General features: G+C 37.0%; 2 protein-coding genes across 2 annotated transcripts in view; one reads left to right on the top strand and one right to left on the bottom strand.

The window, feature by feature from the left end:
* LOC137277762 (F-box/WD repeat-containing protein 5-like) overlaps positions 1 to 14,765 on the top strand; it is a 424,418-nt gene that overhangs the window by 181,400 nt on the left and 228,253 nt on the right. The window lies entirely within an intron of this gene.
* The window catches only part of LOC137277755 (putative molluscan insulin-related peptide(s) receptor), a 49,406-nt gene that overhangs the window by 20,209 nt on the left and 14,432 nt on the right, over positions 1 to 14,765 (bottom strand). The window contains exons 3-7 of the mRNA XM_067809673.1: positions 6,744 to 6,919; positions 5,730 to 5,919; positions 1,601 to 1,699; positions 903 to 1,050; positions 411 to 619 (exon numbers count right to left, since the gene is read on the bottom strand). Coding sequence (XP_067665774.1) covers positions 411 to 619; positions 903 to 1,050; positions 1,601 to 1,699; positions 5,730 to 5,919; positions 6,744 to 6,919 — 822 coding nt within the window. The remainder of the gene's footprint in view (positions 1 to 410; positions 620 to 902; positions 1,051 to 1,600; positions 1,700 to 5,729; positions 5,920 to 6,743; positions 6,920 to 14,765) is intronic.

The following is a 14,765-nucleotide window of genomic DNA, read 5'->3' as shown; positions in this document are numbered from 1 at the left end:
ATAAAATCTATTACATTCATTTGGGAAATGAATTCAAATGAGACAATTCAAGGAGTAAAGAAACAACAGTATTGCTTTACTTGGTTGCAATTGTTTGTTGCTATGGACATCGCTATCGCAATAGTTAATTCCCCCTCAATAGTCACCCCTATGTGTCTACCACATAAAAATTCCCATATTTACAGCATGTTTCCATTAGGATTCCTATACCAAACACTGACTACTGAGATGTTGCTGTAGAGACTTCCTTTAGGACATAACAAATGTTTATGATGATACACTTCATACACTTGAAATGAATGAAGCACCATCTGTGATGGATGGAAATGTTATCAGAAATCATTTCAATCTCATATACACAACTATTTTAACACCAATTTAGTATGGTTGTAATGTGTAAAAATACTTACAAGGAATTTGGTCTCCATTTGTAAGTGGGCTAACATCACTGTCTGTATACGAGACATTAATGTTTTGGAGAAATTCTGTAATTTTGTGGTAGCAGAGTTTTCGATTGAAGTGGAATGCAACATCACCGGCTTTGATGGAAATATTTGAAGCCACTTCTTTAGGAAACAGTTCTTGAAGATTTGCATTGTCCATAATTAGAAGGCTGTAGCTGCAAACACAAAGGCAACATATATTAACAATACAGAGGGGAACCCTTGCAATGAGGAAATGGTTGAAGTTATTTTTTGCTATCTTACGCCCAACATTGACGTGAAATACTTCACCCTGTTCAGGAAATACTCTGAATTCTCTTAAACAACAATATTTGCAATGAATTAGATGTTCTGTGGCTGGCATGTACAGTCTCATAGCAAAAAAAGTTTGCTGCATTTTATTAAGCCAACTCTCATAAAACTGGAATGCTGTCATGGTTATTAATTTCTTTCACTTACTGGCCATACTGCTTTTTGTCCCCATGAATTACTCGCAGATTCTTGAAAAATCCTAATGATAACAAAGCATATGAACGGACTATCTTGATGTACTCAGTGACCTCCTGAATCTGTCCTAAACTAGCTTCAAGTTCTTGCCCAATATTACCTGAAAGAGAAATATAAAAATAATCAATGGAAAAACATTATCAATTTGACAATATCAAACATACAGAGTGATAGAAATAAACCTCTTTTTCAGACAGGCTCTCTGGGCCAGTAGACATAAGAACTTACTGGCCCAAGCTGTTTTCTACTGGCCCAGTTAAGAACAATGATGCATTAAAAAAAACTCATTCTATATTAACCACCTGTAGTGAGGCAAACACATTTAAATGATTATGGTGAGGCTTTCCTATCAGTTATCAGAAGAGGGGATATGGATGGAAAACTTTCCATCTTTATAATTGGCATACCCTTGTTATTCAGTAGGTGACCAGTGGCATGGTTCTAATTTGCTCAGACAAACTTCTACTTGCCTTGTGCCTGGGGGCGAGTGTTGAGTTCTATCACTGCATATATTTAATGGTATGCACAAAAACATAGTTTTCATCAAAGATTACCTATTGAAGAACTCCATTACATTTTCATTTCACATTATCTTACTTATCTTAAAAATAACTTATGAAAACTGAAGAGAAAACTTAGATGTCACTCACTTCCACCCATGATTTGAATCTCCAGAGGACCTTTGATCTTTGTACAGCCTTTTAGTTTTTGAGCTGACTCAATGCTGTCTACAGTCTTTCCCAAACATTCTGAGGAAAAGAGAACAAATATATTAACAATCTTCACAATCTATAACATCTCTATAGGTGTTTTCTCTTCTGTAAACCCAAGAGATTTAGCTTGGATCATGAGTGTGGTTGGACCAATGATGGTGATGACATGATGCTGACAATGATGAACATTCAGTGGAGCTAAAGTACAACACACAGAGAGTTACAAGGGCTGAGTTGTCATTCCTAACAGGTCTGGCTAAACACATTGTAAATCACAAGTTTAATTTTCTTTACCCTTGTCAACTGTATTACGATTACCAATTTCATAGTCTTCAACTTGTCCTGTGCACTAATTCCAGATCTTGACAATGCAGTAGGGTTGTTTCTAATTACATCATAAAGCATATGGTAAATAAATGTCACAAAGCATCAATGGTGTGGACAGCTAAGATTTCACTTTGACTTGTTTGTTGCCTGTGATAAAATAACTGTATATGCACATCTTCTACAATCAAGTTCATAACAGTTCTGACAGGTAGGAAGGAGCTGACTGATAATAACACTGATTGGCCAATGATAGCACTTTATACTGAACACGTGCTTCAACAGGTAGCCAGTGCAGTTTGATCAGTATGGGTGTGATGTGCACAGAATTCTTTGTTCGTGTAACTATCCTTGAGACAGAATTCTGAATGCATTGAAGCCTGGACATCTGTTCTTTGGTGATGTTGCATAAAAGACTATTACAGTAGTCCAACTTGGGTAGCACCTGACAAGCATGTGAGCAGTAGCAGTGGACAACAGATGCCGGATGCTGCCGATGTTACTGAGATGTTAGTGACAAGTTCTGCAGGTCATAGTGATGTGCTGATCCATGGAAGAGGTCGTTGTCCAGAATAACTGAGAGAGGAGACGTTTGCCTTGTTTCGCTTATCACATGTATCAATCAGTATGGCTTCTGTCTTGTCTGTGTTTAATTTCAACATATTTGTGTTCATCCAACTCTGAATTTTGCTGGTGCAGATACCCATATGAGAGACAGCAGTGTGGGTATTCTGAGGCAGGAAGGAATTAAATAACTGAGTGTCATCAGCATAGAAATGGTGACCAATGTCCATGAATGAGATAAGTTTTCCCAGACCAGAGGTAAATAAAACTGGACCTAGAACAGATCCTTGAGGAACACCATATTTCAAATGACTCTTGCTAGAGGAAACGCCCTGGATATAAACAGTCTGAAACCTGTCAGTGAGGTAAGATGTGAACCAGTCTAAAGCAACTCCAACAATGCCAATAGAGTTCTTCAAAGTTGCTAGGGGTCTCTAGTGATCAATTGTGTCGAGGGCAGTGGACAAGTGCAACAACACAAGTGGGCAGACATTAATAGACGATCTTCCCAATAATGAAGTCAAAGATTAGAAATTGGGACGCAATCATGAAGTCACAGAAACATTAACCACAAAGATAAGACGGATGCAAATGCTGTCCTGCATGACTTGTATTTTGTGCCTTCTGATACAACTGTTGATGGTTATAGATGATTCAGCACATGATATCAATCATCAAATCTATGCAGCATAAAAAAATGCAGCATCTGTTTTATCCAGGTGCCTTTTATAATCAAAACACTGTTACTCCTTCGTATAAAAGAAAGAATATTCAGGTCACAGACTACATAACATAATCAATACTGTCTCTGGTAGTAGACCACTAATGTAAAAATATTCAATTCTGACTGCTTGTTTGTACACTTTCATGAAAGAGACAAATTATGTTGTAACACGAAATCCAATTGCATATTACCATAACAATCCATAAACCATACAAAGAAGCGTATGTACACACTTCCCACCTTTGAAAGCAGATCAATCAATTTGATGTACAGGGAAAACAAACAAGAAGTATAACATTTGGTGACATGTTTCACAGAGAATTACGCTAAGAAATAACTGATTGATTTTTGCAACATAAATGCAACTTGTTCCCTGAATAATATGTCATTACATTTCAAGAAAAATCCATGCTGCATCTGTTCTGAAGTGTGCATGAGAGAAAAAGTCCTGAGACCACTCAGACCAAATAACATTGCTTCAGGCCCCAATTTCTCGAAACAAACTTAAGTTTCTACCCAAATTTCAAACTGAGCGAGACAAGTTCAAACAGCCTTTCAAAAATAAACTAAGCCCCAAACTCAAATTATCTACCATGTATGAGTGTGAAATCGATTTCAGTTCATTGTGGGAAATATATTTTCCTGCATTTTCTCAATTTGAGTAAAAACTTGGGTCAAAACTCAGCCTCAAGTTTGTTCCGAGAAATCAGGCCCAGGTCTATCATTAGGAAAGGTGAGCTAAATATTACTAGTAGTTGGAGTAGAAAGACTTGACTGTACAGTGAAATTAGTCATTTCAAAACCGTGACTTCTTCAAATTAAGTATACTTAGGGAGGTGAAACCTTGTACTTAGAAATATTTCACTCATATAATGCATGTATGCATACTGAATCACACAAAAAACACCCTTGCCTTTCAAAACCAAATGCAAATACTGTTCTTACAAAGTGTTTTTATTATAAATGTACTATTTTTTGATAACATGTTTTTCAATCCAAACTGGTAACAGTGTCTTTTCTGATGAAAAGGCAACTCCACCAAATGCATTGAAAAAGGCAGACATGGTAAAAGGTGCCATATGACATTTTTGAAAATGAAAATGTATATGCATGTCATGACAACTAGCATGAAATCATTTTTGTTTTCACCCAATTCACACATCATGACTTATGACAGATCAGAGGAACCAAGTCTTTAGACGACTGCAATTTGTCAAGGCTGCCAATCACTTTAATGTTCATGTTAGGACAATCTGCAAACTGCAGGAGTGGGATCAGGTCAGTAATGGCATCCAAGACGGTCCACCCAGTGGGTGACCTCCTATAACATCACAATGTCAAGACCAACAGACTTAGTGCAACCATCTGCAGGATCACTACCCCCAGGGTGATAGGAACAGCTGTCATGACCACTGGGGACTCACAACACATCCAACAGTGCCAATACAGTGTCAACTTTTGCACGGAAGAAACCTCTGCTGTCACAGATCACACTGTACTCCTGTCCTCACCACACTGCATAAACTACAATGGGCACCCCAACATCAAAATTTGAGAGTATGGTGAAGGAATGGGCAACTGTTTTCCAAGCAAGCATCATGGTGTGGGGTGCAATCGGTCTGAACCAACACCGTTGTGTTCCAAAATCTTGGTCCAGGATGAGGAAATGATGTCACAACTGCTCACTTCATTCAACAGGTCATAAGATCCCAAATTGTTCAGCAGAACATCTTTGGAATGAGATTCCAAGAGGACTGAATGACGTCCAACATAGGCCGAAAACTGCAGCTGGACTCGATCAGGCATTTCACTGAGTATAAACCCAAGTGCATGTGGCCTTCATCAACTAGATAACTCATTCTATGTTCAGACAATACGATGCTTTCATCAATGCCCATGAACACCACACACAATACAGACTTAGGGGTATCTTGATGGTACCATTTTTGGCAATTTAGTTTGTGTTAACTCTAAATGTGATTCCCCAAAATGTGCTAACCATACCTGTCAAGTTTGAACTTAATCCTCCGTTAGAGTGAATTTAAGTGTGTGCTTAAGAACCACTATCAGTGCAACATTTCCTCTGTGGTTCAGTATGTGTGTAGCTGCTTGTACTAGTCCAGACTTAAGCTGGTATTATCGTGCTGGCTTACTGAGATACTGAAATCAACCCTCTAGCTTGTGTAGATCTCCACACTAAAATGTATCACATAATATCTGTGGAGACTTCCAAACATATCAACATTTTTAATTACACCAAAGATCAGTGAAATGCCTGAATATGAGCCATTCTGAACTACGTAAAGTGTCATGATAGCTGGTAACAAGCATGTGTAATTTACTCAAGCTCCACTGGTATTAGGTGAGGAGACATTTCAAAAACAGGCCATGACTGTTTTAATACAACTTGACCACTGAACCCACATGTGTAAAAAAAATAGGCAATTGTGATACCTTTAGGACAGTAGTCTTCACATTTCTTGCACCTGGTTGGACTTTCCTCATCAACACTGTAACCATTGGGGCACTCTTCCACACAAAGACCAGCTTTGTCTTTATGGGGAATGATCTTCCAGTGGTCAGCCACTGCTTTCCTACTGATGTTTATGCATTCAAGACCAAGCAAACATCTCCTGTTCATAAACTGTAACAAAAACAAGCAGAACAGATTATCCACTTGCACAAACTTTGTGAAGAAATATACTATGCATTAGAAGTATCTAAGTTTAACAATTTTTCCTGAATTTCAGCCTGAAATGGCATGTTTGGAGACAAAACAACATGATGACTCATATTCAGACAGTGAAACCTTCTGGCATACATGTGCTACCAAAATGTGCTAGCACACTGCTCATTTGTCTTAATGGATCAACAATCAACATATGACAGTACTGAACAATGTATCAGTTGTGTCTTCAATGAGTGAATAGTGACACATCTTCCCCAACACTCAAATTTGAACATTCTGTATTGCCTTTCCAAACTGACCATGGTATCATTAAAACTAAAGACATATAAACAGACCTATCATGGGGCACAATGTATTTTTTATGATTCTTTACTCTATATTTTGGTAGATTGGTATGAACAATCAGCCCATAAGTGCAACATGGTCCATGTACATGTATTTAAAAAAGTACCATGCAACACTTTAAGGCGCAGATTTGACTCATGGAAAACTTGAAAAGCTAGGTTTCTAAAGACAGACTCGTGGTAAGAAACAGGAAATGATATTCTGTCTCCATGAATCCAAAAATACAAACTTCACAAATCCTTTCATTACTTGGGATATCTACATAAATGCCAGTTTCAATGGGTAACTTATGGGAACTGCAGCAGAACTGTGCAACTGCAAATCATTTGTTAATGGTTTAAGCAGAAAGATAAAACTCAGGTTGGAAAATATTCTTAAACACAGAATAGTCTTAGTATTTGTCAGTATTAACGATATTGTGATATTAAACTAACCATGTAAGTTTGTAATGGACATTCAGTCTGACAACGTCCACTGTAGGTTACATTCCGACAGGAGATACACTGGTTCATCAGCGGTCCTGTACATCCGCCAACACAGAATTTATGGCAGCATGCACCAGTGGCGTCATTGCAGAAACCCTGTCCATACTCGCTTGAACATGGACATTCTGCAAAAAAGAACCACCAACATTATTTCTGCTGTTTTTCGTATTCATACTTTAACAAACAACTGACAAAAATCATTCTGGCATAGCTCTACGCTTTCTGACTAGATGAAGTCAACTGCATTGAATAATGCAAAAAATTACTTACACCTTGCCTGCTGAATTTTGACATGCATTTCTGTGTTGTGAGCTTTTGTGATATGGGACATGGTTAGGACAGTCAATGATATGCAAATCGGAACTACCTGCATGAGAGGCAGAGCTGTAATTAACACAAGAATCTTCAGAACTTGACAAATATCCCCAGCCCAAACAAATTTAAAAGAACAAATCATCTAACAGTTAAAGTCCAAGTTGAGGAAACAATTTCTGTTTCGTCTATCTGTATACATACAAGAACAGTTACTGAGCTATCAAAACAATCACATGGAATTGTGATTCATAACTTTGTATGTCCATGTCAGGTACACACCAATATCGAAGTCAAAGGCAAAAACACAAATATCAAATTTCCCTAAAAGCAAAAGTCAGCAGTTGATAGCCTGTTTTTTGTTGGTAGAGTTTCAGCATCCCTATAGAGATACGGTCTGGACAAATACAACACCATACCAAAATCAAACGAACAGCCAAGGAAACATGAATTCCTAACAAGAGGCACATTGCACGCATTGACAACCTGCCCTTTCAAAACCCACAGTTTTGTGAAAGAATACCTATTTACTTAAGAGACATAGTCAAGACCAAAACACCACTATGAGTAGAATCAAAGTCAAACTTGTTAACATGGAAAAAGGAAACAAATTCATAGCCTTGGTTAATACATGTATCTAGTTTTGATGAGATTATTAGATTAGAGTCATACTCTGGAAAGGAAGTCGACCAAGTCAAAATCGTTTCAATGGAAATCAAAAAAAAGAAAATCTGTGAATAGCAAAATGCATCACATTAGGTTCTGTTTGATATATCTACTATTTTTTATGAATAATATTGAATGGTCTTTTAGCTATGCTCAAGAGTGAAATGATTATGGATGGATGGACAGATGACTGACTGTTCGATGAGGTGTTGACTATACACAATAGGGGTGGTGGGGTAGAATGTGGTGATTCTCAATGCTATATATTCAAAGCAAGATTCAGATTTAACCTCTTTGTTGGTTTTATGTGTATAGTCTTTACCAAAACATATTTGTCTTAGTGAATGTTTATACAAGGTGACAATACTTCAATGGCGTCTATATTGGTGACCAAATAAGTTCAACTGTGTCTTGTCCACTTGCATAAAACTCATACTTTTCTCTTAGCAAATAGGAAGAGATTGGTCTATCATTTAATGAAGGAACTGCTACAACTAAGTTATGTCACTGTATATCATGACTTAATGATAAACATGGACAGATCATATCAAGGCACTTAACAGTTCAATTTTGACTAGTGCCACATGTGAAACAATTACATTTTGAGAGAAAACAACTAGTCCCATTTTCATAGGTCATGGCGTAGTAAGAGATCTATTGCAAAATGCTGGTATTTCAGTCATTACTTGAAACAAATGTCATATTTGGGATTTCACTTTCTCAGTAAAATAGAAATTCTAGTACTTTTTTGGTTGAGTCCCATCCAGGATTCGAACCCCCAACCTCAGAGTCAGGCACCTAATCGCCAGCACACAAAGTCAGCCACCTAACCCGTTCAGCCATTGAGACTTCTACAAAAATGACGTCGGACAACTGGTAGTCTAGACTGCGTACTTTGTGTACCCCTCTGAAAAGTGTGAATTGGCTCCCACGGCTGAAAGCTATGATTACACGATGCCAATCCTTAGAAAGTGGTCAAATGCAACATATGCCACACTTGGGATTTCACTTTCTCAGTTAAGTACAAATTCTAATACTTTTTTGGTTGAGTCCCATCTGAGATTCAAACCCGCACCCTCAGAGTCAGGCACCTAATCGCCACCACACAAAGTCAGCCATCTAACCCCCTCAGCAGCCACTTGAAACTGAGAAAACACATTCCCAAAACAGTATCATTTAATGCAAAGATGGCCCATTCCACTAGCTACCATAACAGAGATGATTGTTTACACCCTATTGACATAATGACAATGGCCCTCAACTTCTTCTGATCATACGTTTCCTAACACTAACAGGGTTGCTACTCAAAGATTAATTATGAATTAGTGTGTGTCAATATTCAATATTTTTCTCCATGAAAAACATTTTCTAATGAGAATAGCAAACTTATATAAACAATGATTTTTGAAGTGACCTTTAAAGGTCACTAACTACCTTTTTTAGTCAAATCCAGCCCAAAGGATGACACACACTTTATTGGCCCGTAATAAAATCTTTCTTTATTCATATCCTTATTTTTGTTGGTGATTACAATGGGGACAAACATCACTCTACAAAATCAATGCCAGAAAAAACATCATACTGTGAATTTGATAAGGGAGCTGGTCGCAAATTAATGTTTCTCTGAGATGTTCAAGCAATGGATGGTTTCAAAAGTAAATTTACAAATTCAGACAAAATCTAAAAGCATTTCCGTTCACATGTAGTAGCACATAAAATGGACTCACAAAAAACAAGAACACTGATGGCCACATCATCAGTGTCCCAATATCTTTGCCATTTTCAAGTATTACAGCATGTTTATTCATTAATGTCCAGCAGTATGTCAGCGAACTCTGAGCGAAGCAACGACAGTTTCTGCTCCATAAAATGTTCAGAATCTTGCCTAAATGTACAATTTGTCATTCAGTTTTTGGTGACTAAATGTTTGACTTGCTATTTTAGTGGGTTTTTTTCACAAATGAAAACCGATGTCCAGATATTTTTAATAACATACAAAACAGAACTGCAATCAGTAATTCAATTTGATTTAATGAAACTATAAAATATCAATAATACCAGACCAATATTTTTTCTTGGTTTTATGGATCCGCTGGTTGAATTTTTTCAGAAATAGGACAAAAGTACATAAAGAATGAAATTTTCTTACTCAAAAAATAAAATCTTAATTTAATCAAACTTATAGGCCAGAAATGTTTAACATACAAGAATTTGCGTTACGACTGTTTTCTTACCCCATACATGCTGCATTATTTGCCAAAAGTAAAATACTTTAGTGTATAAAAGATATATTACTGTGACTGGTGATTTTTTTATATCATTTAAATTTACCGTCCTGCCTTTAGGTTTTATGAGGACAAGAATCCATAAAATGAGAGAAAAAATTGGTCTGACCTATACCGTTTTTGGTCCTAGCCCATGTCAAAACAGGACTGTTTCATGTGGAAACTTAAGATATTGGTGCATAACATGAGTATCCAACATGAGGTCTTCTGTAAAGCAGTTTCTAAGTGACTTCATTTTTCAATCAATTCTTTTTCAATTACTTAAAAACCACATATTTATGTTTTGGATCGATAATGCATCATAATCTGTTAACAAATATATTCCCACACTAGTATACTGACACTTGTATACTGAGACAATAATTCAAACACTACTATACAGTATTCAGTGTTATGGCTAGTGTAGTTTACGTAAGGAAAATGGAAAAGAACAAAGAAGATGCTGATATAAAAAAACAAAAACATTCAAGACCATCCTAAATTGTTTTGCAAGGTAAGCTAGAAAAAGAGACTAATATGTAAAATTGATTGTTGTGTCTGTCACACTTTTAATTTATGGAACTAGAGGATGACGGAGACCCAAATGCACTGTTCAGGGTTACAAACTGTGATACTTTCTCATAGTTCATATGAACTAGTGAAAAGGGACATGTCTATGATCATTTCCTGGATTGCTGAATAAACATTAGACAATGTTTGCACAATTAAACCTACAGTGCCATGGTTCCTAATAACATACAGTTTGAAAATGGCAGTTTAATTTCTCATTTTCAAGATCATATCTAGTTAAAACCCAACCATCATGATTTTGCTGATGGTTTGTTTGGGTGGTCTAATAAATCCATGCTGGGTAGCTCCATTTCAGTCTGTTCCAAACACCAGGCAAATAATCAATAAGTGTTTCACAAGATTCATGCTTCCCTCCTTCATACAAGCCAGCCAGCTTTAGCACTGGTCAAGAAGTCCTCTGGCTGGGTCATATAACTTAACCTGATTTCACAGCTCACTGTCAGACAAACGCATTCAGATACAGCTATGCAACACTACGAGCAGCCTGTCAAATCAATCAACCAGCACATGTTCAGTGTTCATATGTTATCGCATACGATACTCCATGTGCTCAATAACATTCGGTCCGGTGATGTTTTGAACTGCTTATGAAAACATTCACCTGAGGTTTAGCTTTGTCAGCAGTCTCAATCCCTGACAAACTTGTCCAAGATCATGGTATAGTAACTATTAGTTCATGGAAGTTCCCATATTGTCACAAAAAATGACAGACAGAGAGAAAAAAATAAAGTGCCAAATTCTGATTCATAAAAAAAAAAAAAAGAGGGTGTGAAACTTCTTTTTTAATTGCACATATTCATGACCAAAATGAGCTGTATTGAGTATATTCAATTTAATGATTTCTTCACATAAGTATGTCCAGACTACTTGACCCAAATATTCCTTGCAAGTACTATTGGTAAATATTTTCAGGGAGAGAAACAGGAACTGCTCTGGAAGTGCATGCTTCAATATCTTGATGCATGAATGCCACCTCAAACAACATAACTTCCAGGGAAAAAACAAAATTTTATAATATGGTGAAGAGGAGAATTTGAGAAAAACATTGACTTTTTTGTTACAGAAACCACAGGAAAATAGAGAAAGTAAGAAGGTTCAAGGACTGTGATACAGATTAAAATGTTGCTGATACTATGTGGACAAGAAGTCCCCAAATACCCCACTTAACCATCAGAACTAGGGTTGGGATGTGTGCAAATTTTCCACCTTAGTACCCCACCCCTATTACCCTTCCCTTCCCAGATACCCATCATGTTAATTAGTGACATCAAATTTGCAAGAAATGGTAATATATTCTTCAGCTCAGAGGCTAAAGTTTCGAGTTTTTCCATACCTTAATCTGAACAATGTACTACATTTAAAAGAAGTCATTGTAAACTATGTTTAGATTTTCAGACAAAACAACCCTTTAGTCATGAAAGAATAACATGTTAAATTGATTACTTTATTAGTCACATGATAATAATGGATCTGTGTACTGAGACGGGTACCCCAGTCCATCTCATTACCCACCCATCCCAGGTATCCAGGTTCAGACCACAATAATCAGGGTTTTACAAGGGCTAACTTTTGTCTGGTTAAACAATCTGCCAGCATTAATTTCAGGGTACAGAAATCGTGTCCATAGGAAAAGTGAATGGGTTTCCTTGATATTATTGCAATGCTTTCCCCCTCTAGTAACTGGTGAACACCATAAAATACATTTTTACAATGACAAGTAACGCCATTCCGCTATTCCACAAGAGACTGCACTTATTCTATAATGCTTGTCATACACACTGTGAACTAACACACCTACAATGATGACATGTCAAGAATATCAGGCACGTAAGATCTTATTCTATCATGAAAAACTGTGTTCCACAGGAGATATCACTTGTGTGAGATCAGACAATATCTCCTTGGAGATACCACTTTGGCAGTAGATTTGTCACAATGCTATGACATTGCTGCACTGCAAATGTAATGCCAGTGCTGTGTTCAGAGATGTACTTTTTTAAAAACTTATGAATAATGATTTTGGATGATAAATATAGAATCTCGCCCTCGTGTCCACTGACAACAATTATATCAACACTCGTTGATAAAGGCAAAAATATCCTTGGCACCCCGTGTTGATATATTTGAGATCAGTAGAGACTTGGGTGAGATTCTCTATATATTTTCTTGAGCTGCCCACATAAAAAGGACTGAATGCAGACTTACTAATTAGTTTTCTTACACTGAGCATATATGTAACATGGATAGATAATATGAGCTTCATGAGAATTGCAGAGATTGCTAACTGTGCACCAGACAATGAGAAAGCAGCAAAAAAGACATTATCAGTCAATTGACATATCATATGTACAAGAATACTTTCTGTTGATAAGTCTGTTATGCAATGCATCTTATTTTATCAAATATAGAACGACAAAAACAAAATCTTCAAATTCAGATTTGTCTAAAGAACTGGATTAACTTACCAGTAATATGAAGAATCCACTTTCAAGAATGTGCTTACTATTAATACTACCAAATATGTCAACATAATTTGGTACACCCCATTTGTCTGCTGTTTCTGAAGAAGAACAATAACTACCAACACACTGTGCATGTAGGTTATTACAATCATAGAAAGACGACATACGACAATAACATCTATACAACCATCAGCTTGATTTAAGGCGGATCCATAATGTTTTTGTTGCTGTACTTTCGGTTATTCAACACTTTCTGGTCATTCTTACAGCCAATTCTACCAGCCTATTGTGGTTGTAATATAAACAAGCAAAACTCATTTGCATAGCTTTCAAAAGTGCTTAAATAAGTGTCAATGAAACTGTGTCAGTTCAGCTTGATTAAAACAGTTAATATTTGGTTCATTGATTAATGATTATCAGCAATATCTGAGCTACAAGCAGTCTGTAAATCATCCAGTCAAACAGCTGTTAGTAAAGTCTCAACTAGTCTTAACAGTGCAGTTCAGCCACAGGGCCATCATTTAAACCGATATCTGAAATTGTCTTAGAGTTCAATGAGAACTAAATGAAACAATATACTATGTCCTCTCCCCACACTCTATCTTACACCCACTTCTGACCACATTTGCATGCAGAAAGATTTTCTAGTGAGGTCTTTTGAAAGCAACTTGCAATATTACAGATGACTGCAAGGTTGTGAACAATTTTCCTTGATAAAATTCAACAGAATATTATGCCTATGATTTTTCTGCATTAATTCACTGTCAACTCCACCAGGCTTATATATCTTTTGAAATAATTGTTCACACAGGTGTCCTTGGTTTTGTGGTTCTTGAAGCAAAAATCCTTAAATGAATCACAGCTCAGAACACACATTTAAGTCACAATGAATTGAACAAACTTTGATATATGTGAGTTTTAGTGACATTTAGAGCACAAATAATGGATCACTGTACCATGAATGTCAAGTTCAGAAAGAATATTGAGTGAAATGAAGGCCTGCAATGCAACCATATCAAATACTGGACTGGTGTGAACTTTTTTAGCATTTCAGATGTACACTGGAAGGAGCAAGATAGAGTTAGCTTGAAGGAGCAAGATAAAGTTAGCTTTATTAGTCCAATGGTTTCAGTATGTTCAGAGACAGACATGCTGGCTACAAAATGAACAAAAAACAAGGTGTCTTAGCAATGAAAAGGGCATCCTCGATATCTCCTGGGTATACCTTCCGAAAAGTATCCACTATACCCTGGATGCATCTACGGCTCAGCCCGATAAATTTATTACCTCCCTTGGCTGGCTTTTTATCCAATCAGGCGTCTACGCTGGGAAGTTGAGCGAACCAATCACAACTCACTTTCGCTTTTTTATATTCTCTAACCGATTAAACTTGGCAAACAAACCATGCGTAGATTCTCTGAAAGAGGTAGATGGATTTCTTGCATATGTTTTTAAAAAGGTTTCGGACCTATAAAGTTGCCTGTATGATTTCCCCAAATTGTGAGCCGCACGGCGAGCAAACCTTCGCAGTTGCAACTGCTACCTTTGTTGACACTGGCAAGTTCGGTTTTAACGTCGACCATTCTGATTGGCTACTGTGAGAAAGCGGAGCCAGCAAAGGGAGGTAATAAAATTATCGGGCCGACCCGTAGATGCGTCCAGGGTATAGTGTAGAC

This window comes from Haliotis asinina, chromosome 3, assembly GCF_037392515.1.
Source record: "Haliotis asinina isolate JCU_RB_2024 chromosome 3, JCU_Hal_asi_v2, whole genome shotgun sequence".
Taxonomy (NCBI): Eukaryota; Metazoa; Mollusca; class Gastropoda; order Lepetellida; family Haliotidae; genus Haliotis; species Haliotis asinina.
This window is presented reverse-complemented; position numbering and strand designations above follow the sequence as displayed.